The sequence below is a fragment of the Nelumbo lutea genome, chromosome 1 (assembly GCF_056320005.1).
Source record: "Nelumbo lutea isolate HS-2025 chromosome 1, American lotus-T2T, whole genome shotgun sequence".
NCBI lineage: Eukaryota > Viridiplantae > Streptophyta > Magnoliopsida > Proteales > Nelumbonaceae > Nelumbo > Nelumbo lutea.
This window is the reverse complement of record NC_142684.1, coordinates 8426920-8453619: the sequence shown is the minus strand read 5'-3', so window position 1 is coordinate 8453619 and position 26700 is coordinate 8426920. Positions and strand designations below refer to the sequence as shown.

Genomic DNA, 26700 nt, shown 5'->3' with positions numbered 1-26700 from the left:
ATTAGATTAGAGATTGGATTTAAAGCATAGTTTTCAAAACCGGATCGAATCGGACGGTTAGACCTGAAAAACTGGAATTGGTTAGGTGATCCGTTCCATTTTTTCTCAAAACCAGATTTTTCTCAAAATCATTGATTTTTGGTTAGCAAACTGCTGATCCGGGCGATTAACCATTCAACCTATTCGAACTGTTCAAATGGTTTTGACCATTTTTTATTTTTTTTTATTTTTATATTTTTTGTCAGAACAGGCCAACCGTTCGATTTGAACAATCAGACTGTTCGACCCCAAAACCGGACCCCTGACCGATTCGTTCTCTGAAGAGCTAGTTTTTACTTGTATGAAAGCCTACCATTTAACCTTTTCAAATGAAAAGTCTCATGCAACCGCTTCGAAACATTATAGCAAATCTGCTGACAACACCTGAATTTACCTTCCATTCACCGCTGCTAAAACCAATTGAGAAGCAAATCACAAATTGATTCCAAATCCCTAACTTTCACACCCAAGAATCTACCAAAAAAAAAATGCTCAACTGTTAAATTGAGCAGTGAAATTGAAATCTCGTTTCTATTCCTGCTGGAATGGCATTCCTCCATTTGAGGGAATGACCATTCTCTGCCCCTTTTTTGGGAATGAAATTCCATTTCTATTGATTTTAGTTCTCATTCCCATTTTTGTCTGTATCAAACAAACTATAAGAATGAACCATTCCGATTCCCAAGAATTTAGATTCTGATTCCAACCAAACAGACCCCAATTTCCTTGCAAAGAATTCTTGCTTCCCATCTATCTGCACATTTAGCATAAACAACTGATAATAAAAAAGAAATGCCATTACTCATAATGATTTGAACTACAAACATTGTTCACTATCATCTACCAAAACAACATTTAAGGATGATAACCACATCAAACATTTTTTTGTGGCATTCATCATACAACATGATAGATTAATTTTCCTAGCCACTGCTTCAACCTTTTTCTCATCATCCATTGGATCTGTAAGAGCACTACAATACCAATATAACGCAACCGAATAAGCCTTTTCAATCTATTAATTGAGGGATCGTTGCTTATACCCCGTATATTCCAAAACATACCATTCATTGGGAAATTAAGGGTTGAGACATACCTTGGATCCATTGTGATCTGGTCATTGGTCAAGGGCCATCAATAGAGTAAATTTCCCTCGGTCTCTTCTTTTTCGTCCGAACCTAAGTCCATTGCCCTTCTTTCCCTTCCGAACCTATATATATATATATATATATATATATTGTTTATATTATTTATGAAGCTATTTATATATATATATATATATTAAAATATATTTAAAATATTTTTATATTTAAAAAACTCTTCTTTTAATTAAATCTATTTTTTAAATAATATAATTCAAAATTTTCAGGGATTCGATTTGCTGATGGGGAATCCATCCCTATTGGAGATCAGTGATGGAGGGTCATTTTCATCTTTCGTGGAGATCAGGGTCGAGAATGGGAATTTACTTGAAAGTCGGGGTTAGAGATGGAGAGTATAGTTCCTGCTCTAAATTCACCCGTTGCCATTCCTAAGACGGATCAAACCTTGTTGCCAAAAGCCACCAAGGAGGTGTGGAACTTTTGATGTATGAGAGAAGAACTTTAATTGTTTGGGATCTTTGTTATTCCATTATCTTTTTTGTTTGTCATTTTGGATAAAAGGAAATTTGGCTGTACATGCTCTTTTACCCTACACCTATCCTATTGGTGAGTCCTACACTCATGGTGAGATGTGCAGACATAGAGTGTAAATTGAGTCGTGCCGCCCATGACTCATCATGAATTTGGACTAGCCTGACCCAGCCCGACCCGGCCTGGCACGACAGCCCAGCACGACCAAGCGGTCTGAGCCGCCCATAACATGTCCCATATTATATATATAATAATATATAGTTTATAAAATTAAAATTTTAAGTTTTTGTCATTTTTTTAAATAAATAATTTTGGCCCGATGCATAGCCCAGCCTAGCCCAACGCTCGGCCCTTGGGCCAGCTCAACCGACAATACAGTACCAGCCAACACAGCACAACCCGCACTTTACTCGAGCTGCCGCTGGCCCACTTTAGACGTCTAGCATACACACATCATGCTAAGAAGTGCATTGGGACAATTTTTCGTTGAATATATCTCGGCTCGAATTTGTTATTATTTTATGGATGTGGAACCAATTGTTTAGTTCTACATAAGCCATGAATAAATTTGAGAATTTGAGTTATTGTGGGCCTTCTGCATTTTATGATTACTTAGCGTATAAGAAACTGATGGTCCCACGGCCAGCCACCAAGTTCAACTAATCCGCTCTCATTGTGCACTCCCCACGCACAGACTGTTTTTCCCAACAGCCAAAGTTTTTGTTTTTCCCCAAGCTGCCTACATGCATTTTTGGTAGAACGTCTACCTGAAATCGAAATGCATAACGTTTGACATTTTGACTTTTAGATGAGATTATTAAAAAAACCTATGCTGTTGAGAGAGTTTATGGGGTGGACATGATCGAATAGAGGATAATTACTATTTTACCCCTCTCATTGGTAACATGGCATTCCCAGGAATGTGCTGTTGCCCCTCAACAACCAAAGTTTTTTTAAGAATTGTTTGAGATTACTAGCTAGAGTCCATCTCTCACAAAACCCCATCTTAGTAGGGTGCTTTCAGGGGGACCGAGATATGCTTCCAAGTTCCCCACTTATATCAATACATTATCAAGGATAATTCTAAGCTTTTGGCCCCATTTGGCCTCAAGAAAGAAATTTTTCACAGCATTGACCAGTTCGTACATTGCATGGATCTCTTCTATTTATATCAAATGCGAGATGCAAGAATGATGCCAATTTCACAAATATAACAATAGCAAAACGAACTTGAGCTATAAGAATCATTCAATGGCAACCATTGGACAACCATGCACAAGCTAAAAAGTTGGTGGTCTAAAAGAATATATTCATCAGTATAAGTGCGTGACCCACGGTCTCTTGAAATGGAAAAGAATTCAAAATCACAAGTCAGTTCCTCCTGTGCTTATAAAAGGTAATGGGTGGTCTCAGACGTTGATCTTCATTTCGAAAATAAAGGAGAGGAAAAAAATAAGAAAAATACTCTCCATCATCCATTCTTCATTAATAAGAAGAGAAGAAGGAGCTCTCTCTTTCTTTCCAAGTTGTTATGATAGTATAATCCATCACTAACACTTGCAGAACTAGGTAAGCCACACCCTTGTTTACAGTTGCAAATACATCTTATAAGTGCATGGTTATTATATGTAGTAATATTTCTCAGGAAATACATTAATTCAAGAATCTAGATTAGGCCTTGACATGAGTTGTTTTTGGTACTGTTGGTGTTTTAACTACAGTTTTGAGTTTTGAGTTGAAATGTCATTTATAATTGAAACACAAACACCTTTATTTATACTTGAGAAATTTGTGTTTTTCATCCATGTCAGCACCATATCAGTGAGTTCAAATCAGCCCCCACACAGCACATCCCCGCCATGTATTGGGATCATTTCCCGATGACGATATCACTATTTCTGGGATTATCATTGGGAAATGTTTTCAATACATGGCGGGAGTATACTGTGGGATGTTGTGCGGGGCTGATTTGGTCTCCATATCAATGGCACATCAATCAAATTGTTGAAACTTTGCCTACCAAAACAACAACCCTAATCGGTGTTTCTTGAAACAATGTCTGCGTTTATGTTTGAAGTAAATATGCATTTGCACTGGAAATATTTGTATTTGCACTCTTCCTAAACAGAGTAATGTTGTTTTGGTATTACATAGATGAAATTAGGGGTGAGCAAACGGTTTATTCAGTTAAAAATAAAACCGAATAACTCAAAATTTTTAAAACCAAAAATTTAAATAAAAAATCAAACTGAAACCAAAATAATCAAAACTAAAAATTCCAATTTGGTTTTCGGTTAAAACCAAATTTCATCATTATATATATATATATATATATATATATATATATATTATACATATTATATATGTATTATATATTAAATAATGTACACAATACAATATATATAATAAGTTATATATTTTTAATATACAATATAATATATATTGTACATATTATATATGTATTATATGTTAACTTATATATTATATAGATAATAAAGTTCGATTAATTTGAATTTTCAGTTAATCGAATTATCAATCCCCAAAACCAAAACCGAAACTAAAATTTTGTAAAACCAAAATAACCAAAACCAAAATTTTGTATTCGCTTTTTTAGTTTTAATCAAACAATGCTCACCCCTATTTGGAATTGTAGAAAAATCAGGGGCACCTCTAATTGGAATTGTAGGGAAATCAGGGGTCGGCACAAAGTAGGGGTGCATGTGAGGCGCAGTTACTATACCATATATGGAAAGCCTGCAGTTCAATAGGTTTAATCCCAATCCTCCTATATAATTCGGAGGGATACCACTAACCTATTTGGAGGGAGCTTTACTTTGCTCTTTCATTGGAAGTATCCATTTTCAATTTTCATATCCAACATTTATTTTTTTTTCAAAAAACAAAGAGGTGGTGCCTTGTCATCCACTGGGAAAAAGGGGAAATACTTTATGATAGAAATGGCAATGGGGTGGGTTCGGGGCGAGGGTTATATTTGTCCGTTTTCGATTCCGATTCTGAAATTAATCCGAGTCCCCATTCCCAATCCCCATTGGGGACAAAAATCCTCTATTCTCGATTACCTATAGTTGCACCATCACCCGATCCCCGTAGGTTAGCAAACCATTGACCTAGGCAGTTGAACTGTTCGAACCGTTCAATTGTTTTGACCATTTTTTATTTTTTTTATTTTTTAATTTTTTTGTCAGAATAAACCGACCGTTTGGTTTGAATGATTGGACCATTTAACCCAGGAACCAGACCCCTGGCCGGTTCATTCTTTGGATCGGTTTTAAAAACCTTGATTTTATTCCATATGGATTTTGATTTATACAATTATTTATATATGAAATAATAAAAAGAATTTAAAAAATATTACAAAAAAATTTAAAATATATACAGATTGAGTATGAGACTACACAATTTAACTTGGGTAGAGTTGAATTAGGATCGGGATTTCTCCCCAAATCCTAGCTCATATTCAAATAGGAAAAAACCTGGATCCTTTTGCAAGTAAATCCATTCAATATTGTGCATAGTATAGGTGAATTTCGGTTTTTATGGGACCCATAGGGTTTCAAGTCTGAACCAACAAACAATGGAAAAAAAAAAAAAAAAAAAGCTTGCATCAGGACTTGTAGTATGAGACAAACAATGCCTTGCGGTTGTGGGGACATTGGGGAGTTGCCACCTAATAATTTCTGTGTCTAAAAATTAAGAAAAAGAGGGAAGGTGGGGTAGGGATGATTTTGTAAAACATTTTAAAAAGGGAAATTTAACTACTCACTCAAAATCGAAACTCATATCTGCTTCATTGAGTTCATTCCTTTATTCCTTATGATTTAAGGTCTCATTTGGAATGGGGAATTCCGATTCCAATTTCCAACTGTTTGGTTGGGTGGAATCTGAATCCCATTCCCCCTTTTAGATGGAATGGCATTTCTCATTTGAGGGAATGACCATCAATCCCCTCTCTTAGAACAAAATCCCATTCCAGCTGATTCTAGTTCATTTAAGAATTTATAAGCTCAACCTTACTATGATTTGTAATCTGTATTATTTACACTATAGGGAAGATTTAAACTTGTACCCCTTGATGACTTAATTCATGGTATCTCCTAGCATGAATTCATGGCCACAAGTAGATTTCCATTAAATTACCCCACCACATCACATGAATTCATTGCCACAAGTAGATTTTGTTTTTCAGAGTGTTTGGCATCACCATATTTTTGTAGTACAAATAGATCATCCACATATAAATCCATTTTATTGGTATCGTCTAGAACTAAATCGCATTAAAAACATTCCATGCCTTTTCCTCATCCAAGGCAGCCCCCTCAAATCCTTCCCAACTTGTACATTTTTCATCACATGTTGCTCTGGCATCAATCCTTTGTTGGAGAATGAAAACTTATTCAGAGACCTCATCTAATAGTTTAACCTTTTCGGTTGAAAAGCTTTCTTGAGATGGTATCAAACCTTGTTTAATCGAGTGATTTAGTGTTCGATCCTTATTATCATTATAATTAATTAAATTGAAACCCAAAGTATAAGTGAACTTGTACTTGTCCATGCTTCAAGTCCAATGGGCTGGCGCATTAAAAAATAAAATCTTATCTATGAACCTCATTCCACTTGGGTCTTGACCGAAGCTTCTCCCCTAATAAATTCAAGCCCAATATGCTTACCGGCGAGCGACTGTTGTGAGTTGTGACCCTGTAAAGATCTATTGCGATGTTAACTTGTAGTTTTCAATTCAACAAAGTGGTGATGAAAATTGAAGGAAATCAGATTTAAGATTGTTGCAGTATAAGGCAATTCAGTTTTAATAAAATAATCACAATCTGCATATATAAATCACAGATACGAATAAGTAGTCTAATGGTAATAGTAGAGACGACCAACCTGTAACAAAGAATAGAAGCTTATGGGTTAGAAGATATTAGGGCACATTGTTGAAAACATGGTTTTCAAAACCGGGCCGGACCAGATGGTTGCACCAGAAAAACCGGGAATCGGTCAGGTGACCGATTCCGTTTTTCTCTAAAACTAGATTTTTGTTAAAAAATGTTGATTTGATCAACAAATCGTTGATTCAGGCAGTTGAACCGTTCAACGGTTTTGACCATTTTTTATTTTTTATTTATTTTTTTTTTTTTGTTAGAATGGACTGATTGTTCAACCCGGGAACTGGCCTTTAATATGATTTTCTTCCCTTTTGAATCTTCTTTAGCAGAACAAACAAAGAAAAAGGATTAAAAAGGTTTATTAAAAATAGATAATTAATTATTATTTTATCCTAAATAAAGATAAAGTAAACACAAATAAAATTATTAATGAAATTTAATAAAATATTAAACTTAAATTATAGATTGCTACCTTGGGCTTTGGGGGTTGTGACAAAATGCTCACCTTGAACTTTCATGTTCTCTTACTTCGCCCTCACCCCTGTTAACGAGCCTGACGTAGTGATAAAATTTTAAAAATGCCTACTATTGTTTTTTATTTTTCCGTATTTTTGTACCATCCTTTTTTTTTATCTCCAATTATCTATATTTTTGTTGTATTTTCTCAGTTTTCTTCTTCTTTTTTGTATTTATTTTGTTTTTTTGTTTGTTGCAATTTTCAGTGTTTTCTATATTTTCCTTTTTTATATATTTTGTGCCTTTTCTTTCTTATATTTTATGTCTTTTTATTTTGATTAATTATCATCTTTTTAATCATTTTTGTTGTAACTCCAGTATTTTTTCAATTTCCTACTTTTCCTTTATTCTCTGTATTTGTTTTTGTTGTTTATTTTATCAATTTTCTACAAAAATGACCTCATAAAATAAAATTAGGGCAGTTTGGGGTTTTAATAATGTTTACTCGCAGACATGGTAATCACTTGAGAAAATTTTCTAAAGTTAACTAATATAGTGTTTTCAACCCGTCGTTGAGTAAAATCAGGAGAAAGGTCAAAACCTGTTGATTTGGTCAATTTTTGTTTGACCTAGATGGTTGGACCATTGACCCGATTAATTCAGTGGTCGGGTCACAGGTTGCATACTATGTATATAAACTTTGGGAGGTCATAACTTTGCACTCCAATGTTCGATTGAGATGATTTCTTTTTATTTTGGGTAATTTTTCGAGATCTATGTGTCTCACCCCACTTTTTTGCTAAAACCCCCTTTTCTAGCCATAAGTTTCAATTTTTAATATTTTTGTAAATAAAAAATAAAAAAAAACTGAATTAAAAAACATAAATTAAATATAAATAAAAAACAGTCTAATCCATTCAACCTAAAACGGTCAAATTGGTGACTTGCGACCCAAAGGCAAAAATGATTTGACTTCCAAGTCAGTTTTTAAAACACTAAACTAATAAAATGCTGATAGTAGGGCAAAGTGCTGAAATCTTAAAGTTCAGGGTGGGTCTTTTGTAGTCAGGATAAGTGGGAGACAAAATCATGTACATTGGGTTGGGCTACCTATCATGAGTGGACATGTGAGTATTCACTGCAAGCCCCATATGTACTAAACACTGACATAACTAGCCCGGTGTGCATAGTTTTATCTCCAACCAGTCCAAATCTTAAAGTTCAGGGTGAGAAAGCATTTCCTGCAACAGTATTGCATGCAACCCTGCCGTTTATTGGAAACATCTACCAATGATAATATTTAGAATGATGATATCATCATCAAGAGGTTTTTCCAATATACAGAATGGATGTATTCTGAAACGTTCTACCAATGATAATATCTAGAATGATTCAGTCTCTTGCCAATGCACCGGCCTTTGAAATAAAATTATTTAAAATCAGTTGATGTAATGCATAGAATTTATTGGAAGCACTGTTTATTGATCAGGAAATGCTAGTAAATGCATAGAATTTATTGGAAGCACGCAGGAAATGCAAGCTCGTCTATAATCTACCCAAAGTATTAAATTTAGCACAGTCAATCCACGTGCACAGTGATGCCAATGCAAGAATATTTTCTGGGATTGCAAAAATGGAAGGTCCTTTAGTGCTGAACTGTAGAGATTTTCAAAGTGAAAATGAATGTGGGAGATACAGCGCATGAAGCGGATTTTTGTTTGCTCAAGCAATTGTCTAGCTATAGTGTAATTTATAAGGGGAAAAAGTCTGGGTAAATTGCTGAAACCTTTATTGAAATTGTGGGTTGTTGCAAAAATCATATTTGAAGAATGGTAATTGTAATCAGTTCCCTCCAAACTTTTTGACACATAGATTCCCTCTGCTAGAATCCTCTAAAAAGAGACATGTAATTGTCTAAAATACCCATGCACTACCTTTAACTAAAAAGTTTATTTTCAAAGTTTTTTTTACATATAAACTGACCATCCCAAATCCTTTCAATCTCTTTTCTGAAATTGATTTATCTTTCTAATTTGTCCTTCATATCAATCGCTCAGGTAAAGTTACAATTTTAAATTCTTTTTCTCTCTCTCTCTCTCTCTCTCATGTTTTCATAAAGTTTGTGTTATTTTCTCTAAAAAAAAAAACAGACTCAATAATAACTATAGGGTATTTTGAACATTTTCATGCTTCTTTTCAGAAGATTCTAACATATGAGGTCTACTTGTAACTGTATCAGAAAATTCAGGAAAGGTGATTACAATTATCCATCTTCAAGGGAGTTTTTTTTTTTTTTTTTGGTTTTTGCTCATGGGGAGGTTTGAGCAATTTACCTAAAATTTATTTTTGGTAGTATAATTCTGTCCTATATTAGAACGTAACGTTCACCTTCATTTCTATATATGTTACATCTTCTCCCCCCTAATCCATGGATTTCTGTAGCCAAAGAAATGGAGAATAATGGAAGAGATTCATTGCCGACGCCCCATGTCCTGGTTTTTGTTGGTCCAGGCCAAGGCCATATGAACCCTTTGCTCCATTTTGCTAAGCGTCTAATCTCCAAAGGCATCAAATCCACACTAACTGTGACAGTCTTCATTAGCAAATCCATGCAATCAGATGTTGGCTCAATCCCAATTGAGACGATCTCCGATGGCTTCGATGAAGGTGGCTTTGACTCCGCCGAAGGTGCCGAGGCCTACAATGAGCGATTCAAGGATGTGGGGTCGAGAACTCTAGCCGAGGTGATTCAGAAGTATGAAGGCTCTGAGTATCCTTTCACTTGTCTTGTGTATGACTCGTTTTTCCCTTGGGTCCTGGACGTAGCCAAGAGATTTGGCTTGGAAGGAGCGTCTTTCGTCACTCAATCCTGCGCTGTTTTCGCCATCTACTATCATGTCCGACAGGAGTGTGTCACCATCCCTTCAGCAGAGCAAGATACAGTAGTGCTTCCTGGGTTGCCACCGCTTGGGTTGACGGAGTTCCCATCTTTCATTGTGGACAAAGAGTCTAACAATTCATACTTCTTCAGTATGCTTTTGGGTCAATTTTCTAATTTGGATAAAGTAGATTGGGTTTTCATCAATACTTTTCACGACCTGGAGAGTGAGGTAAGCCTCTAAAACCATTCCGAACGTGAGGTGTTACAATCTCATTGGCTACTCAATATTTAAGATTTGACATAATTGAATCCAATTTGAATAATTCCAATATCATATAATCGGTTAAATTTATTAAATATCATATTCATATTATTTAAGTAATCAAATCGAAGTCAGATATGTCCTGATTCGATTCGATAAATATCCGAATTCAATCAATTATTTAATTCTGCTTATATATAATATATATAAAATATTTAAGTATTTTATATAATTTCTATATATAATATTTAAATTATATATTTATATAATTTATAAAAATAAAAACATTTATTAATTACTTAAAATATAATTAATCAATCGAATTCAAATCGAATCGAATATTTAAATATTTAATCGAATTCAAACAATAATTTTCAATATTCTAATTGGATTCGACTTCGAATATTGTGTGATTCAGTTCCAATTGATCCATTTAACTTGTTTGTTCTGTTCCAATACAATACCAACTGTGAGAGTTACTGATGTTCTGGTCCCATGTAGGTGTTGAGTACCCTGGTGGGGCTCTGGCGGGTAAAGACGATTGGCCCATCTGTACCTTCAGTGTATTTAAATAAGAGTGTTGAAGGGGACACCGATCTGAGTCTCCGGAAGGCGAACACTGATGCTTATCTAGAGTGGCTGGACGCAAAAGAAGCAGGGTCCATTGTGTTCATATCCTTCGGAAGTCTTGCAAAATTGGGAGAGGAGCAGATGGAGGAAGTAGCCAAGGGTCTGAGGGAAAGCAAAAGAAATTTCTTATGGGTAGTGAGAGAAAAGGAGAAAAGCAAGCTGCCAACGAAGTTCGAAGAGGATACATCAGAATATGGTTTGGTCGTGCCGTGGTGTTCCCAGTTGGAGGTGTTGAATCATCGAGCAGTTGGATGCTTTGTGACACACTGTGGCTGGAATTCGACGCTGGAGGCATTGAGCTTAGGAGTTCCAATGGTAGGAATCCCACAGTGGTCGGACCAACCCACTAATGCCAAGTGTGTGGAGAGTGTGTGGGAAGTGGGAGTACGAGCTAAGGTGGATATTGAGAAGGGGATTGTGAGGGGGGAAGAAATTGAACGATGCCTCAAGGAAGTGATGGAAGGAGTAAGAGGGGAAACCATTAGGAAGAATACAACAAGATGGAAGGAGTTAGCTAAGAAAGCACTTGATGCAGGTGGCAGTTCAGACAAGAACATTGAAGAATTTCTGGATCACTTGTTTAAGCTCAAGAGGTCCTGATTTGCTCGTATGTCTTGGCAGTTTTGTTTCAATCTTTTCTTTCTTGTAGTACTAGAGGCCTCAGAAAATATTTAATATTCATGCACCGGGGGAAATTCTTACCTTGGAGATTTGTCATCGTATGTTAGGATCGATACAAATCAAGCATTAATTGTCGTGGCATTAAGGAAATCTGGTAAATTATATCTATATTACAATTCTTGAGAAGCAACAGTTTCATAGATAATATTTCAACAATTGATAACCAAATAGAATGGTGGGCACAGCTTGGCGGGCCACCGATTGCAATTTCGGTGGGCCACCGACTGGCCCACCTTTTGCTTTTCAACATTCTTCCACTTGAAGACAATTTTCATAGTGAAGAAAAATTCGTTCGAGAATAGCTGCAGATCATCTCTTGCTATGTGGCTTCAAGTCCCAGAGTAGCCCTGCACCAGATGAACTTCTCTCTCATCATCGGCTTTGTCAATATATCAGCAGCGTTGTTGTTAGTGTGAATCTTTTGTAGCGAGATTTGCATCCACATAACCAATTAGTTTTAAACTTTGGCCACTATAACAAATGGAGATTTCAGAAGTACCCTTCAAATACCGAAGGACTCTCTTCACCGCAGTCCAATGATCTCTTCTTGGATTTGCCATAAACTTACCGACTGCTCCCACTACTTGTGCAATGTCTAGTCTGGTGCACACCATGCCAAACACAAGCCTCCCTACTGCTGATGAATATGGTATTTGGGACATCTCTGTCTTCTCAGCTTCAGTGCTAGGTGGTTGTTCCGAAGACAACTTGCAACCAACAGAAAATGGGATACTGACTGGTTTGGAATCTTGCATGTTGAAGTGCCGCAAGACCATTTGAACATAATTCTTTTGAGTTATGCAGACTTTCATGTTCTTTCTATCCCTATATACCATCATCCCAAGAATTTGATTAATCGCCCCCAAATCCTTCATGTCAAACTCCCTAGCCAAATGAGCTTTCAGTGTTGAGATACTTCCTTTATCAGTACCTACAACTAGCATATCATCAACATATAACAGCAAAATGATGAAGTGATCATTACCAAAGTATGTGTAGGCAGAATGATCTACTTCGCATTTGCTAAAGCCCAAGCTCATAATGAAGGAATCAAACCGCTAATACCAACACCTTGGCGCCTATTTTAGATCGTAAAGTGATTTGGTCAGCTGACAAACTAGATCCTTTTTGTCGTCCTCGACAAAGCCTTCAGGTTGAGTCATATAAATCTCTTCTTCAAAATTACCATGCAAGAATGCAGTTTTAACATCTAACTGCTCTAGCTCCAAGTCAAATACTACAGCCATACTCAATAGATTACGAATAGTACTTAATCGAACAACAAGAGAAAAAATTTCGTTGAAGTCTATACCTGATTTCTGAGCATATCCTTTTACAACTAGTCGAGATTTGTATCTTTCGATATTCCCGCTAGTGCCCTTTTTGAGTTTGTACACCCATCTACAACCAATGGCTTTTCGATTCTTAGGTAGTTTGACTAAGTCCAAAGTTTTATTTTTTTTCAGAGCTTTCATTTCTTCCTCAATTGCCATTTGCCAATGACGAGCATTTGGACATTTGCATGCTTCCTGTATGAACAAGGCTCGTGCTCTTCTATAATACAAGCATAAGCTGTTACATAATCCTGAAATCAGACAGGAGGTCTTGTAGCTCTCATTGATCGACCTTGATCACTGTAAGTCTCTCCTTCAAAATTTTCAATGTGCTCTTCAGGTACATCAACAGTTCTATCAATTTGTTGCTCTTGAATCTTTTGAAAATATTCCACTTCAACTTTTTCTGTTGTCTTAGAGCTTGATTCTTTCTGCATCAAATCTTCATGAAAACAACATCTCGGCTAACAACTATCTTGTGGGCAGTAGGATCCCACAATCTGTATCCCTTTGTACCTTCTGCATAGTCAAGAAAAATACACTTTTTGGACCTTGCCTCTAGCTTGGTCCTTTGCTACTTAGGAATCCAAACATAAGCATCACAACCAAATGTACGTAGGAAAGAATAATCAACAGGGTTTCCTGACCGTACCTCTTCTGGAATTTTGCAATCAAGTGTCATAGTGGGAGAGCGATTTACTAGGTAACATGTTGTATTGACTACTTCTGCCCAAAAATACTGCTCCAGCCCATCTGCACTCAACATGCTTCTAACTCGATCCATAAGTGTACGATTCATCTGTTCAGCAACTTCGTTTTATTATGGAGTTCATAGAACCGTATACTATCTCCAAATGCCGTGCTCATTGAAAAAATCTTCAAATTCTTTCAAGATATATTCTTTCCTATTGTCGGTTCTCAGACACTTAATTCTTTTCCCCTTTTGATTTTCAACTAGAGCTTTGAACTTCTTGAAATAGGAAAAAGTATCACTCTTCCATTGGAGTAAATATACCCATACTTTTCTGGATAAATCATCAATAAAAGAGACAAAGTATAATAAACCTCCAAGAGATTCCGTAGTAGCTTCCCACGTATCAGAGTGTATTAGATCTAATACCTCTCTACTCCTAGCTTTAGACTTGGGAAAACTAGCTCCATGGTGTTTCCCAAATAAACAATCTTCACAGAAATTCAAATCAGTAGATTTTAAGCCAGGAAGTAGATTTTGATCAAGAAGTACTTAAGTTCTTGCTTGTTCATATGACCTAAACGTCTGTGCCAAATCATGGCAGAATCAGTCATAGCATTTGTAACGATGGCATCGCCGACCATGGTATCCTCGATCAAGTGGTATAGCTTCCCTTGTAATTTGCCTTTTGCAATTACCATAGCTCATTTATTGATCTTCAATTGACCCTTTTCTCCAGAAAACTTGTAACCGTCTTCATCAAACATTTCCAGTGACAGGAGACTCTTTCGCAGTTCAGGAACATACCGTACACCAGAGATTGTACGAGTGATGCCGTCAAACATAGTAATTCTAGCGTCTCCAATTCCCACTATTTTGCATGTGCTATTGTCGCCCATGTAAATAGTCCCACCATTGCACGATTGGTATGTATAGAACCAATCTCTGCATGGCGTCCTATGGAAAGAAGCACTAGAATCTAATATCCAGTTATGCTTTAAATTTTCACAAGAATCAATAGACAATAACTCACCATCTTCTAATGAATCACTTCCTTCCGTGATATTTCCTTGGGAATTATTTGAAGTCAGATCTTTGTTAGAGTTGGGCCGATTTTGCTCTGCTTTGGGTTGCCGACAATCTTTTCGAAGGTGCCCCTTTTTACCAAAATTCCAACACTTGATTCCTTTCTTGTTGCCTCTTGATTGGGATCTCGTTTGATTTTTGATAGAGTCGTTTCTCTCATTCAATCTACCTCGTACCATCATTGCATCACCTGAAGAATTATCACCAACTTTTTTACGAGATTCATCTGTAAGCAACATAGGAATAGTAAGTTCTAATGACAGATCTTTAGTATTGTTCAAATTCATTATCAAATTATCCAGTAGTCTGGCATAGAACAAAGCAAAATAGCAACATTTTCTTCGTCATCAATACTCTACAGCTACTAATTTGCTTACGGGAGTGTTGAACTCATTCAAATGTACTTGCAAAGAGGCTCCATCCTTCATCCTTAGATTGTAGAGTTATCGTCGGAGAAAGATTTTGTTGGACATCGATTTCCCCTCGTAGAGATTTCGCAACTTGTCCCATAAACCTTTGGTAGTGGTTTCCTCGGACACGTTGAATAGAAGTGAATCTTCTAAAGCAAGAAGAATACCTAGTTTTTCTTCTCAAAACCTTCGTCTTTCATATCAACAGGCTTCTTCTCTTTTCCTTCTAAGGCAATTGCACAATCTTCTTTCACCAACACAGCATGCATCTTCAACTTCCAAATTGCATAGTTAGATCCATTGAATTTTGGTATGTCGAATCGGGTAGAGCTCAAACTCGCCATATTCAACACGTGCAATACCGGAACAACAAATATAGATTTCGGCAGAATCCTGGAACAGAACCATGTGGCTCTGATACCAATTGTTGGAATTGCACAATGGAAATCACAGAAAGAAAATAAAAGCAGATAGCAATAAAGAAAGAATGAAGAGAGAACATCAGATTTACGTGGTTCGACCAAAATGCCTACATCCACGGGTAGCAACTCGGAGCTTCCTTCTTACTATAAACAGGAGAAAATACAAAATAGCCTCATTGGAATCTCACATGTACCTGACACTCAATACACCCAAACTCAATACTCATCTCAACACACTGAAATGGAATATGTTATCAACTAACATAGGAGGGATTCCTATTTATACTTGAGCTTAGGGGTATAATGGGGTTTTTCAAAAAATTTCTTCATAATTAAGCAAACCACAATTAGTGGTTTGCAAATGGTGTGCCACCGTTCTAATTGGTGAGGTGTGTCACCAAATAGAATGGTGGGCACAGCTTGGTTAGTCAGCAATCACTTTCTCCTTTTACCTTTTTTCCCCACAGTGCTGGTTGCAGGACAACCCACCTAAACCAGCCCTCGATTGGCTCTTATTTTGTTAAACTTAACAAGAGTAGGGTGCTAAAATAGAAAGAAAAAGTTGAGGGAATTCACTTTACTCAACCCACATTATGAAAATAAAAATCTTCAAAAGAATAAAAATATTACAATAATATCTACCATTGAATGGGTCAAAGGAATCATATGGTCCAATTGACATGATCATTTCAGCCATATCAATTGCGGCCCGGAAAATTATAAAAAAAAAATCTCCGTCTTTGGAGATATATATGTACTTTCACTTCTTCAAGTGGATGATTCAACAACACCTCTTGTTTTATTGAAAATCTTTTAATAAATTAAATGAGGTGACTTGAACATCCATAGCTCGATGCACGGAACGACCTAGCCCAAGGCTCGGCCCTTGGGTTAGTTCAACCCATGGCACAGTACAGGCCCATATGGGCTTCGGCCATGGGCCGTATCAAATCGACTCTCAAAATTTTCACCGAAAAGAGTGGCACAACCAATAACAGTCAACACAACACAGCCCGTACTTTACTCGAACTACTCATGGCGCACTTTACACCTCTTGCATACACATCATTCTAAGAAGTGTATTGGGACAATTTTTGTTGAATAAATCTCGGCTCGAATTTATTATTATTTAATGGACTGTGGAACCGATTGTTTAGTTCTACATAAGCCATGAATAAATTTGAGAAATTGAGTTATTGTGGGCCATCTGCATTTTATGATTACTTAGTGTATAACAAACTGATGGTCCCACGGCCAGCTACCAAGTTCAACTAATCCGCTCTCATTGTGCACTCCCCACGCACAGACTGTTTTTCCCAACAGCCATAGTTCTTGTTTTTCCCCAAGCTGCCTACATGCATTTTTGGTAGAACGTCTACCTGGAATCGAAATGCATAACATTTGAAATTTCGACTTTTAGATGAGATTATAAGTAAAAATGCCCCTTTTTCCTTTTAAAATATGGAATGAAGACAAAAGTAAAAACATTCAAAAGGATAATTTGGATATTAAAAATGTCTAATGTATCACATACATGATATGTACTATTCCTCCATTCTCTTGAAATGGAATGCTAATGGCCAGGTACTTATTTTCTTCATTTGGGATAGTTTAGGTTGTGTTTGATTTAAAGGAAAAAATAAGGAGAGGAAAGGAAAGGTAAGAAAACCTTTACATTGTATAGATTTTCACATCTTTCCTTACTTTTTCCTTCGAACCAAACATAGCCTTAAAGGGAACATAGTATAAAATGAAGTTTAGGCTTAATTTGGGAGAAGTACAAATACAACATGTAGAGTGCAAAGCCTTGTATTTGTATTATTTTGTATGTATAGACAGTGAACATATTTGTATTGTACTCTTTCCCAACTGAGCCTTAAGTAATCAAGTAAAACACCCTATATGAAGTTTACCCTATTAATTATTTATGACTGAAGACAAGAACTCCAAGAATCATTTTGAGGTGCACATGCATATCTCTTGAGTTCACATTGGTGCCCCACGTGCACATCTCCCCGCATGCATTGGGAATATTTCCTATAGTTGTCATTGGGATACGTTGTGGGGGCGACGGCGACCATGGGGTGCAGATGCGAATACGTACCTCTTCACCAAACCTAGTGGATAGCACCCCGCTCCTATGGGGGCCAAAGGGGAAAATTTTGGCTAACCTATGCTGTTGATAGAGTTTAGGGGCTGGACATGATCAAATAGAGGATAATTACTATTTTACCCCTCTCATTGGTAACATGGCATTCTTAGGAATGTTTTCAACAGCACTGTTGCCCCTCATTAACCAAAGTTTTTTAAGAATTGGGTTGGACATGCCAAGCATGACGACGCCCTGGTGATCACAGCCGAAATTTACAGCTTCGAAGTGCAATGCATCCTGGTTCACATAGGCAACTCAGTAGGCATCCTCTCCAAAGATGCATTCGGTAAGCTTGGCATCGATACAAACCGTCTCGTCCCCGTCAACACTCCCCTGATGGGCTTCTCTGAGGAGTCACTCATGCCAACCGGGAGGATCACCCTCCCTCTTCTGATTGGAGACGGCAATACCACTACCATAGCCATGGTCGATTTCATCACCGTTTGTTGCCCGTCGTCGTACAACGTCATCCTTTGCCACCCGATCTTGAACGCTCTATGGTCCTCTGTCTCCACGTTCCACCTCGCGATGAAATTCCCGACCTAGTACAGCATGGGAGTAGTGCATGGAGACTAAAGGACTGCACAATAGTGTTACCTGACTTCCTACCGAGGACCACGCCCTACCGTAGAAACTCTGATGACCGAAAGCATAGATCTACAGGACGATGTGAAGACGTAACACCGCCAACCCGTTGAAGGCCTCGTCCAAGTGCCACTCTCCAAGGAAGACCTCGAAAAGACGATCTAGGTTAGCTCTCTCCTAGAAGATCGTCTTTAGGAGGATTTAATACAGCTACTAAGGGACCACGCTGACGTATTCGTTGATATGTCGGGGAACGACCCCAAGGTCATCACCCACCGCTTGAACGCCGACCCACACTACCGACCCATCAAGCAAAAGAAGAGGAGCTTTGTCGTAGAACGGTGGCATGTGATCAACGATGAGGTCTAGAAGTTGCTTGACGCCAGCTTTATCCAGGAAGTAAAGTACTCGGACTGGCTGGCCAACATGGTGATGGTGAAAAAAGCCAATGGTAAGTGGAGGATTTGCATTAACTTCACCGACCTTAATAAATCCTACCCAAAGGACAACTTCCCCCTATTGAGGATCGACCAGCTCGCCGATGCAACGGCAGGGCACGAACTCCTGAGCTTCATGGACTTATTCTCGGGTAACAACTAGATCTAGATGCATCTTGACGATTAGGAGAAGACCGTGGACTATACTGCTACAAGGTGATGCCCTTCGATCTCAAGAACGCCGATGCCACTTATCAATGGCTAGTGAACGAGGTATTCAATGATCAACTTGGCCATAGCGTCGAAGCCTATGTCGATGACATGGTTGTAAAAAGCAAGAAGGCCAAGCACCATCTAGCCGACCTCAAGGAAGTCTTCGGCACCCTTAGGAAGTACAGAATGAAGCTAAATCCAACCAAATGTGCTTTCAGAGTCAGCTCTGACAAATTCCTAGGGTCCATGGTTACGTAGAGAGGAATTTAAGCTAACCTAGAAAAAATCCAATCCATCTTTGACATGTAGTTACCTCGAACCCACAAAGAAGTGCAGCGCCTCACCGAACGAGTAGCCGCCCTCAGTAGGTTCATGTCCAACTCTGTGGACCGATGCCTACCCTTCTTTAAGGATCTAAAAAAGGTAAAAGACTTCTATTGGACTGAGGAATGTGAGCAGTCCTTTTAGGAGCTGAAGAGGTACCTAAGCTCGCCACCTCTCCTCACGAAACCTAGGCCAAGGGACGAGCTGCTGCTATTCCTCTTGGTCGGGTACGAGGTGGTCAGCTCAATACTGGTCAAGGAGAAAGACTGAGTAGAGAGGCTGATCTACTACACCAACAAAGTCCTCAGTGGCATAGAAACCCGGTACACCAACCTAAAAAAGGTGGCCTTGGCACTGGTCACCTCGGCGAGAAAGCTCAGACCATATTTCCAAGCTCATAGCATCCGAGTGCTTATCGACCAGGCCCTCAACCAAGTTCTTCAGAGCACAGAAGCATTTGGCCACCTAGTCAAGTAGAGTGTAGAGTTGAGCAAATTCGACATCAACTATGCTTCTTAGGCCGACATCAAGGCCCAATCCTTAGCTGACTTTCTCGCAAAGTGCACCTTCACCACGCAAGACCCGACCCTGGCACTGTAGATTTGGACTCTCTATGTGGACGATTCATCCAACAAGCAAGGCAGCAGAGCCGGTGACCTCATCCTCTTCAATCTCAACAACACTATATTGGAACATGCCCTCAGGTTCAAGTTTAAAGCCACTAATGACAAGGCTGAGTACGAAGTCCTGATAGCTAGACTTTGGCTCGCCCTAGACCCCGAAACTCAGCGAGTCAAGCCCTTCAGTGACTCTCAACTTGTGGTCAACCAGATCCACGGTCAGTTCAAGACGCGGACCTCAACTATGGCAAGCTACCTGTAGAAGGTGCAAGAGCTCATCCAGCGGCTCGAGCAGTTCAACATTCAACAAATTCCCCAAGCTAACGCACTCTCAAAGCTAGACAGTTCACCGCAGACCGACCTCAACTCAATGATATAAATGGACACCTTGGCCCAGCCGAACATCACACCGACAATGCTCCTCATCCTTCCTGTCTAACACAGAACATCCTGGATGGACCCCATCGTACAGTACCTCCAAGATGGCACACTGTCAGAAGACTGAACAGAGACCAAAAGACTCGTGCACAGATCAGCCCAATATTACCTCATCCAAGGACAACTCTACCATCGCTCACACACTCTCCCCTACTTGAGGTGTCTTCCACCCTCCAAGGCCAACTATATACTCAAGGAGATACATGAAGGTATTTACGAAAATCACCCCGACGCCCGAACCCTGGCTCATAAGGCACTCCGTTAAGGGTAATTTTGGTCAACCATGAAGCAGGATGCAGCCCAGCTCGTCAGAAAGTGCGATAGTTGTCAGAGGCATTCCAACCTCCACCATCAGCCAGTAGTCCCCTTGAGGCCGATCACTAGTCTGTGGCCATCCATGTAATGCGGGATGAATATCCTTGGCCCCTTTTCCACCACAGTTGCACAAAAGAAGTTTCTCCTGCTGGCAGTGGACTACTTCACCAAATGGGGGGAAGCTAAAGCCCTGGCACGCATTACCCCACATAATGCCCAGAACTTTTTCTAGTAAGGTATTGTCTACCGGTTCGGTATTCCTCGGATTCTGACCACTAACAATTGAGTACAATTCACTAACCACAAGTTCGAAGCTTTCTACATGGGCCTAAAGATCGATCAACGGACTACATCCATACACCGACCTCAAAGTAATGGGCAGACCAAAGTGACTATCCGAACCCTATTGCATAGCCTAAAAACCAAACTCGATCAAGCCAAGGGGAGGTGCATCGAGGAGCTATCGAGCATTCTCTAGGCATATAGGAATACACCGCGGAAGGCTACTGGAGAGACATCTTTCAGCCTAACCTACGGGGCCGAAGCCATGATACCCGTAGAGATAGGCTCACCAACTCTCTGGACCGAGTTCTACAGTGAGGAGAAGAATGATGAAGACCTCCGCACAAACTTAGACCTGGTGGAGGAAGAATGGGGCCGAGCATACAGCAAGATGGCAACGCAACAATAGAGGATGGCCAAATACTATGACTCCAAGGTTCGAAGAAGGGAGTTCAAAACCAGTGACCTCATTCTCTACAAAGTCATAGTGCTCGCACCAGAAGAAGAAAGTTCAGACCCAACCAAGAAGGACCATACAGAGTCACTAGAGTCCTCAGACTCGGTACCTATAGACTAGAAGACCTTGATGAAATACCCATTCCGAGGAGTTAGAATATCGAGAACCTCTGAATGTATTATTAGTAATCAATATCAATAAAGAGGTTTTTGTTCTATAAGATGGTTGTTCAACACATATTGCACAGCACACACCGCACACACACTATGCACACTACACAGCATATAGCACATACTATGCAGCACACCTCACAAATGAAATCACAACACTTGGAGTGCCTGCACATCGACTTGGCTGATCGCTGATGGCCGAAGCCCACAATGCATAGTTCAGCAGCGTATAGCCGACCAAGCCAATTGACTTGGCTGTTGACAGTTAGAGCTTGAAATGGAAAAGAACGCCCCCACCCCCAAAGGGCAAAGGGTGGTCATCAAACTCCGCACACCCTGTTGACGAATTGTCAAAATAGAGCTAGCCGAGGAACGACCAACCCACAAAGAGTCGAAAGCTTCCAAGACTGATAACTGAGCATCCCCAAGAGATGAGAATTTGGAAAACACTTTGGCCAAGTAAGTCAAAGACTAAAGATCTCAGTCACTTCTGACCTCGGCCATGGTAAGACTGAGGCCTACAACTTAGTAATAAAAGGAGAAAGAGAGCAATGCACAAGCTCAGAACCAAAAACATTATTTTCATTAATCATCAAAGTTTGTACCAGGTTTAAGGCTCAGCGTACCGAGCTGCTTACATCATTAACAAAAAAGAAAAAGAAAAAAGCCTAACTAAAGAGTAGAGGATCAACATCACAGAAGTAGAACAGGAACAACAGCAAGATAGTAGTAGCAATAGCAGTGGACAGACACCTTAATCCTCAACAGGGTGGTCCTTGGCCTCTTCAGCCTCTTCGGACACATCAACAGCAGCCACATTGTCCTCGGCAGGAGGGGTGTCAAGATCGTAAGGGCCCAAGGCCCACGTAGCCTCAACAAGGTCAAGAAACCAGCATAGAATCCTGTTCCGGAAGAGATTGAATCCCGTCTCGAAAGAGCATGAGGCGAAGTCATCCATCTCGTGCTAGTACTCCATTGAGCTTCTAAACCAAGCAACCGCCTCCACACCTGCCTGGGCCTCCCTCTCCGCAGCCTCCTTTAGTCGCTCCCACATTGCTTTCATCTCCAAAATGTGCTCCTTCCTATTGCAGATGGTGTTAGTCCGCTCATCAATGCCCAGCATCAGCTCAGCCATCTCCTCTTCTAGCACGGCCGTCCACACACCCGCCACCTCAAGCTCGGCCAATCGAGCCTTCAAGTGCAAGACCTAGGTATGGCTAGCCTCATAGAGAGGCTGTAGTGAATGAAGACGATCAACCACCACGACCGCCAAACAGGAATTCTACAAAGAAAAACCAGGTGCCAGCACAACGACTTCAAGTGCAAGACCTAGGTATGGCTAGCCTCATAGAGAGGCTGTAGTGAATGAAGACGATCAACCACCACGACCGCCAAACAGGAATTCTACAAAGAAAAACCAGGTGCCAGCACAACGACTTCAATTGACCAAAAAGAGAACCAAAGCGCAAGCACTGACTTACTAAAGCAGCCTGGAAAAGCAGCGTCAACATGCCACGGAGAAGTTGCTTGGGCACCCCTTCTGTTCCGAGGCCATCCACGGGACGAACATTCCACTACGGCATGTAGATAAAAGGATTGCTGCCCTCTGGCACGTTCACTCATGGGAGGGGGAGGGCCCAGGTGCTCTCCTCCGGGTCGACCACCACAACCTCTTCCTTGCCCCACGGCCTAACTCTCCTCTACTGCCGAGGAGTCCCCTCAGAAGACCTCGGTAGCACCACATCAGATCGTGGTTGGGCCCCCCAATCACCCCGGTTTCATCTGTCCTACCCCTCTCTCATCTGATGAAGAATCTCCTCTTGGCTCGACATCTTAGCACTTGCACTGAGATTAGCACCTAATCAGCAACAAGTCATTAGCTCAGAAACTAAGAGATTGACAAACAAATAACTAAAGCAACAAAATAGATCGCCCTCCTTGCTCATCAGCCCAACGTAGATCAACATCAAGAAGGACGTGTAGCACATCATGTCGATCTCCTAAAACATGCCTATCGCTGCCTTCTCCTCCTCAATAAGTTGGGCCTGTGGCACCTTATTCCTCAGCTTCCAAAGCCCAACCAGTAAAGGTGAGCCTTCGGGACAATGCACAAAGAATAATTTCTCCTTCTAGTGCTCCTCCGAGGACGGGGCACCGACCAGTACCTTAATGCATTGCCTAGCCAAGAAGTAGTAGTACCCCTTCTAGCGATGCTTCAGTTGAAAAAAGTAGGTGACCATCCCCAGGGTAAGTTCAACATCGTGGATGAAATAGTATTACATGAGACCGATCAAAAAACTAAAGGAGTTCGGCATCAGTTGCACCTGCAGTACCCAGTACCACTCGAACACCCCGACTACTCCCTCGTGTAAAGGGAAACTCAACTCGGAATCTAGGATCTTTTCATACACGCAGAGCTCACTCGACTAAGCATCTGTGGGCATATCACCGGCCCCCGGACACCAGAGCTCGTACTCCTCAGGAATACAGTACAAAGCCCGGATGTAGGCTATATCCCCAGGGTTCAGACAACAAGGGGTGGTCCCAAATTGGCGTCCAGCCTGCATAGGAAGCTCTACCTCGACACTCGACGGTCCCACCTCAGCCTCCTCTGCCTCGGTGACCCTCTCAGAATCTACTCCCTCAAAGTCTTCAGCCTCGGGCCTTGACCATCAGCCTCAGGAACATCGAGCACAACCTCCTCAGTGAGAGACCCCGGCTTAGACTCATAAGGGGAAGTAGTGAAACCAAAGGAAGAGGAAGAACCAAAGGACAAGGAAAACATCTTACCAAGTTTTGTAGGCTAAGGTTGTAGAACTAAAGCAAACACCAAGCATCGTAGACTACTCCTTGCCGAGCTCTCCAAGAGACTTCTTTCGCAAATGACGAAGGGGAAATGCTCTTATCCCCCTATTTATAGGACCCCTAACGGTCTAGATCAAAGCAAGATTGACAGTGAAGATCAAGCGCCGCTCTGACAAGCCCGAGAAAGCCAATCAGCTCCTCTACCCTTTGCACACGCAAAACCTCAAGAAGTGAAGCAACACCTCTGACAGCCCATTTTGGAGACTGAACCCGCATTAAACCAACTGATTCCTCCAGAAAGACCAGAAAAACTGGTCCAACATCAGGTCAAGCGGGCCAGACCAAATGCTCAACCAGACTTCAACTTCAAGTTCCTTAGCCGAGGACCCAAACACTCTTTCGTACTACACCTTGGCCAAGCACTTCACTTCACGACTTCGGAACTGGGAGAGTGGTGTTCGGGTTATGGTTAAACTGGATCTGGACGTTGTGTGGAGCCTACGTGGCTATCTTATCTCTTCAACCACGTTAGCACCATGTCATATCCACGACCCATCTTAACTCTTCAGCTACGTCACCACCGCGTCACCTCTGTAGCCCTACCTTATCCTTCCAGCCATGTTGACTCCCCGTCATGTGGATAATCGCAACTAAGACAGGAGAGTGGATGGGGACAACTCCGCCTGGGATTAGGTCTTATCCTGAAAACCTCAGCAGCTAACCTTATCCTACTAACCCCGGAAGCCTCCTCTAATAAGGACATGGATCCTTGGTTAAAAAGAGGTACCTCCCACTCAAGGTAAGGGATCTAACTCTCGACTCCCACTATTACTCTACTCAAATCAGCAATGTTCTCCAACTGCTCAGCCTGACTACCCACCTTCTTCAACTAACTTGAGCATTGAAGTATCTACACAGGATAACTCCTTGGGCCTCTGACTTGTTTCTTGTTCGTAGATCTTGGTCTGCGGCTTCATCCTTCCACCTTGGCTTCGCCCAATTGGCAAGACTATCTAACCGTGACCCCGGTTCAAGCACTACCTCGAATCGAGCAACATCAGCTTCAAAGTTCAAATGGATAAAACTTTCAAGAGGTGGAATTGTAAAACATCTCACCAAGAAAGCATGACAATTTTGAAAGAAAATGGGATTTTGCATTCAATAAAGAGTTAAGAGAATATTAATTGATATTATTATCTTTTCCTATTCTTTGTTACTTTAATTTTTGTTTCCTGTTTTAGAGAAAGAAAGGAAAGAAGAAATAGAAGAAAGAGAAGGAGAAAAGAGCAGATAGATCATAGAAGAAAGTAGATGATGGATGTTTTGTATGGTGAAAGGGTATTTTACACGCCCAAAAGAATGAAACAACAAGATTTATAGAACAATGCTTATGTATTTTTTATTTTGAAGTTTCTTTTTTAGCCCATTTTCTTTTCATTAAATTTAGCAAAAAAAAAAAAGCTTGGATGATTCGGGTTCTATAAAATCCGATTTCCAAGTCAAGCAAAGGAGGCAATCAAAATGGGTTATGTAAAACCCGTATCAAGAAAATTTTAAAAATAATTAGAAAATGTCCATCCAAGTTCCATTTAAAAATTAAATTAAATTGGGAATTGGCAATTCCTACTATTAGGGCTTGGGGGTCCACCTGGCCAAGCCAGGACAAGCTTGGCCTAGAAATTCCGAGTTTTGGCTTAAGTTTTGTGTTTAAATGCCAGAAATAGACCTTCAAATTTTATAGTTATTACTTTAATAGAAATTGATTATCATTATATTTACTAATATTTAAGTAATGCTTAAAAAATATAACATTTAATCATTAATAAAATATAATTAATAGTAAGTAATTATTTTTGTTAAAAAAATGGCTGAAAACAAATCCCATGCATATTTCCATTATTAACCTATTTTAGTATATTTTTATAGGCCTCTTCCATTATTAGCCTTATATATATGTATATATATATATATATATATATAGAGAGAGAGAGAGAGAGAGAGAAAGGTTTTAAAAACCAATTAGAATCAAAACCACTTCAGCCACTGGTTTCAGGGTCAGTGGTTTGATCGTCTAGTTCAGACAAACGGCCTGTTCCAACATTAAAATCATTATTCAGGTTAAATGAGTTGGCAGTTCGACTACCCGGGTTAGTGGGTTGCTAACCAAGTCAATAGTTTTTTGCTAAGGAATAGGTTAAGGGTGAAACGAAACCAATTGCTTGTATGGTTCTCGGGTTGAACGGTCCGATCGTCTAGGTCAATGATGGTTCGAAAACACACAGAGAATTTTACTCTCATCCAAATTTAATTTATTTACTTCATATTCAAATTCTATTTAATTGGTTAATTGTCAAAAACTATAATTTGAAACATTATAACTAAAATTAATAAAAAATTACTAAAGTTGATAAAAATATTAAATTTTAGCAAGTTTTTATGTAGCAACTATTAAAATTAAGAAATTAATAA

At 39.7% G+C, this 26700-nt stretch overlaps 1 protein-coding gene and 1 long non-coding RNA gene across 3 annotated transcripts; one reads left to right on the top strand and one right to left on the bottom strand.

Annotated features, from left to right (window-relative positions):
* The first annotated feature begins 2944 nt into the window (after window positions 1-2944).
* Window positions 2945-11616, top strand: LOC148873414 (UDP-glycosyltransferase 74G1-like). 2 transcript variants are annotated; one of them, XM_088965932.1, is made up of 3 exons: window positions 2945-3242; window positions 9479-10146; window positions 10681-11616. In XM_088965932.1, the coding sequence occupies exons 2-3, from the start codon at window positions 9487-9489 to the stop codon at window positions 11407-11409; spliced, it is 1389 nt and encodes a 462-aa protein (XP_088822058.1). In that variant the 5' UTR covers window positions 2945-3242; window positions 9479-9486; the 3' UTR covers window positions 11410-11616. The 2 variants fall into 2 exon arrangements, with proteins under 2 accessions (XP_088822058.1, XP_088822059.1); XM_088965933.1 differs by having other exon boundaries at window positions 3092-3242; window positions 9548-10146.
* On the bottom strand, window positions 11544-15672 carry LOC148873413 (uncharacterized). The gene is made up of 2 exons (XR_016105458.1): window positions 14979-15672; window positions 11544-14827 (listed from the first exon to the last, which is right to left on the bottom strand). It is a non-coding gene; the product is annotated as an uncharacterized LOC148873413 (long non-coding RNA).
* Window positions 15673-26700: the final 11028 nt, after the last annotated feature.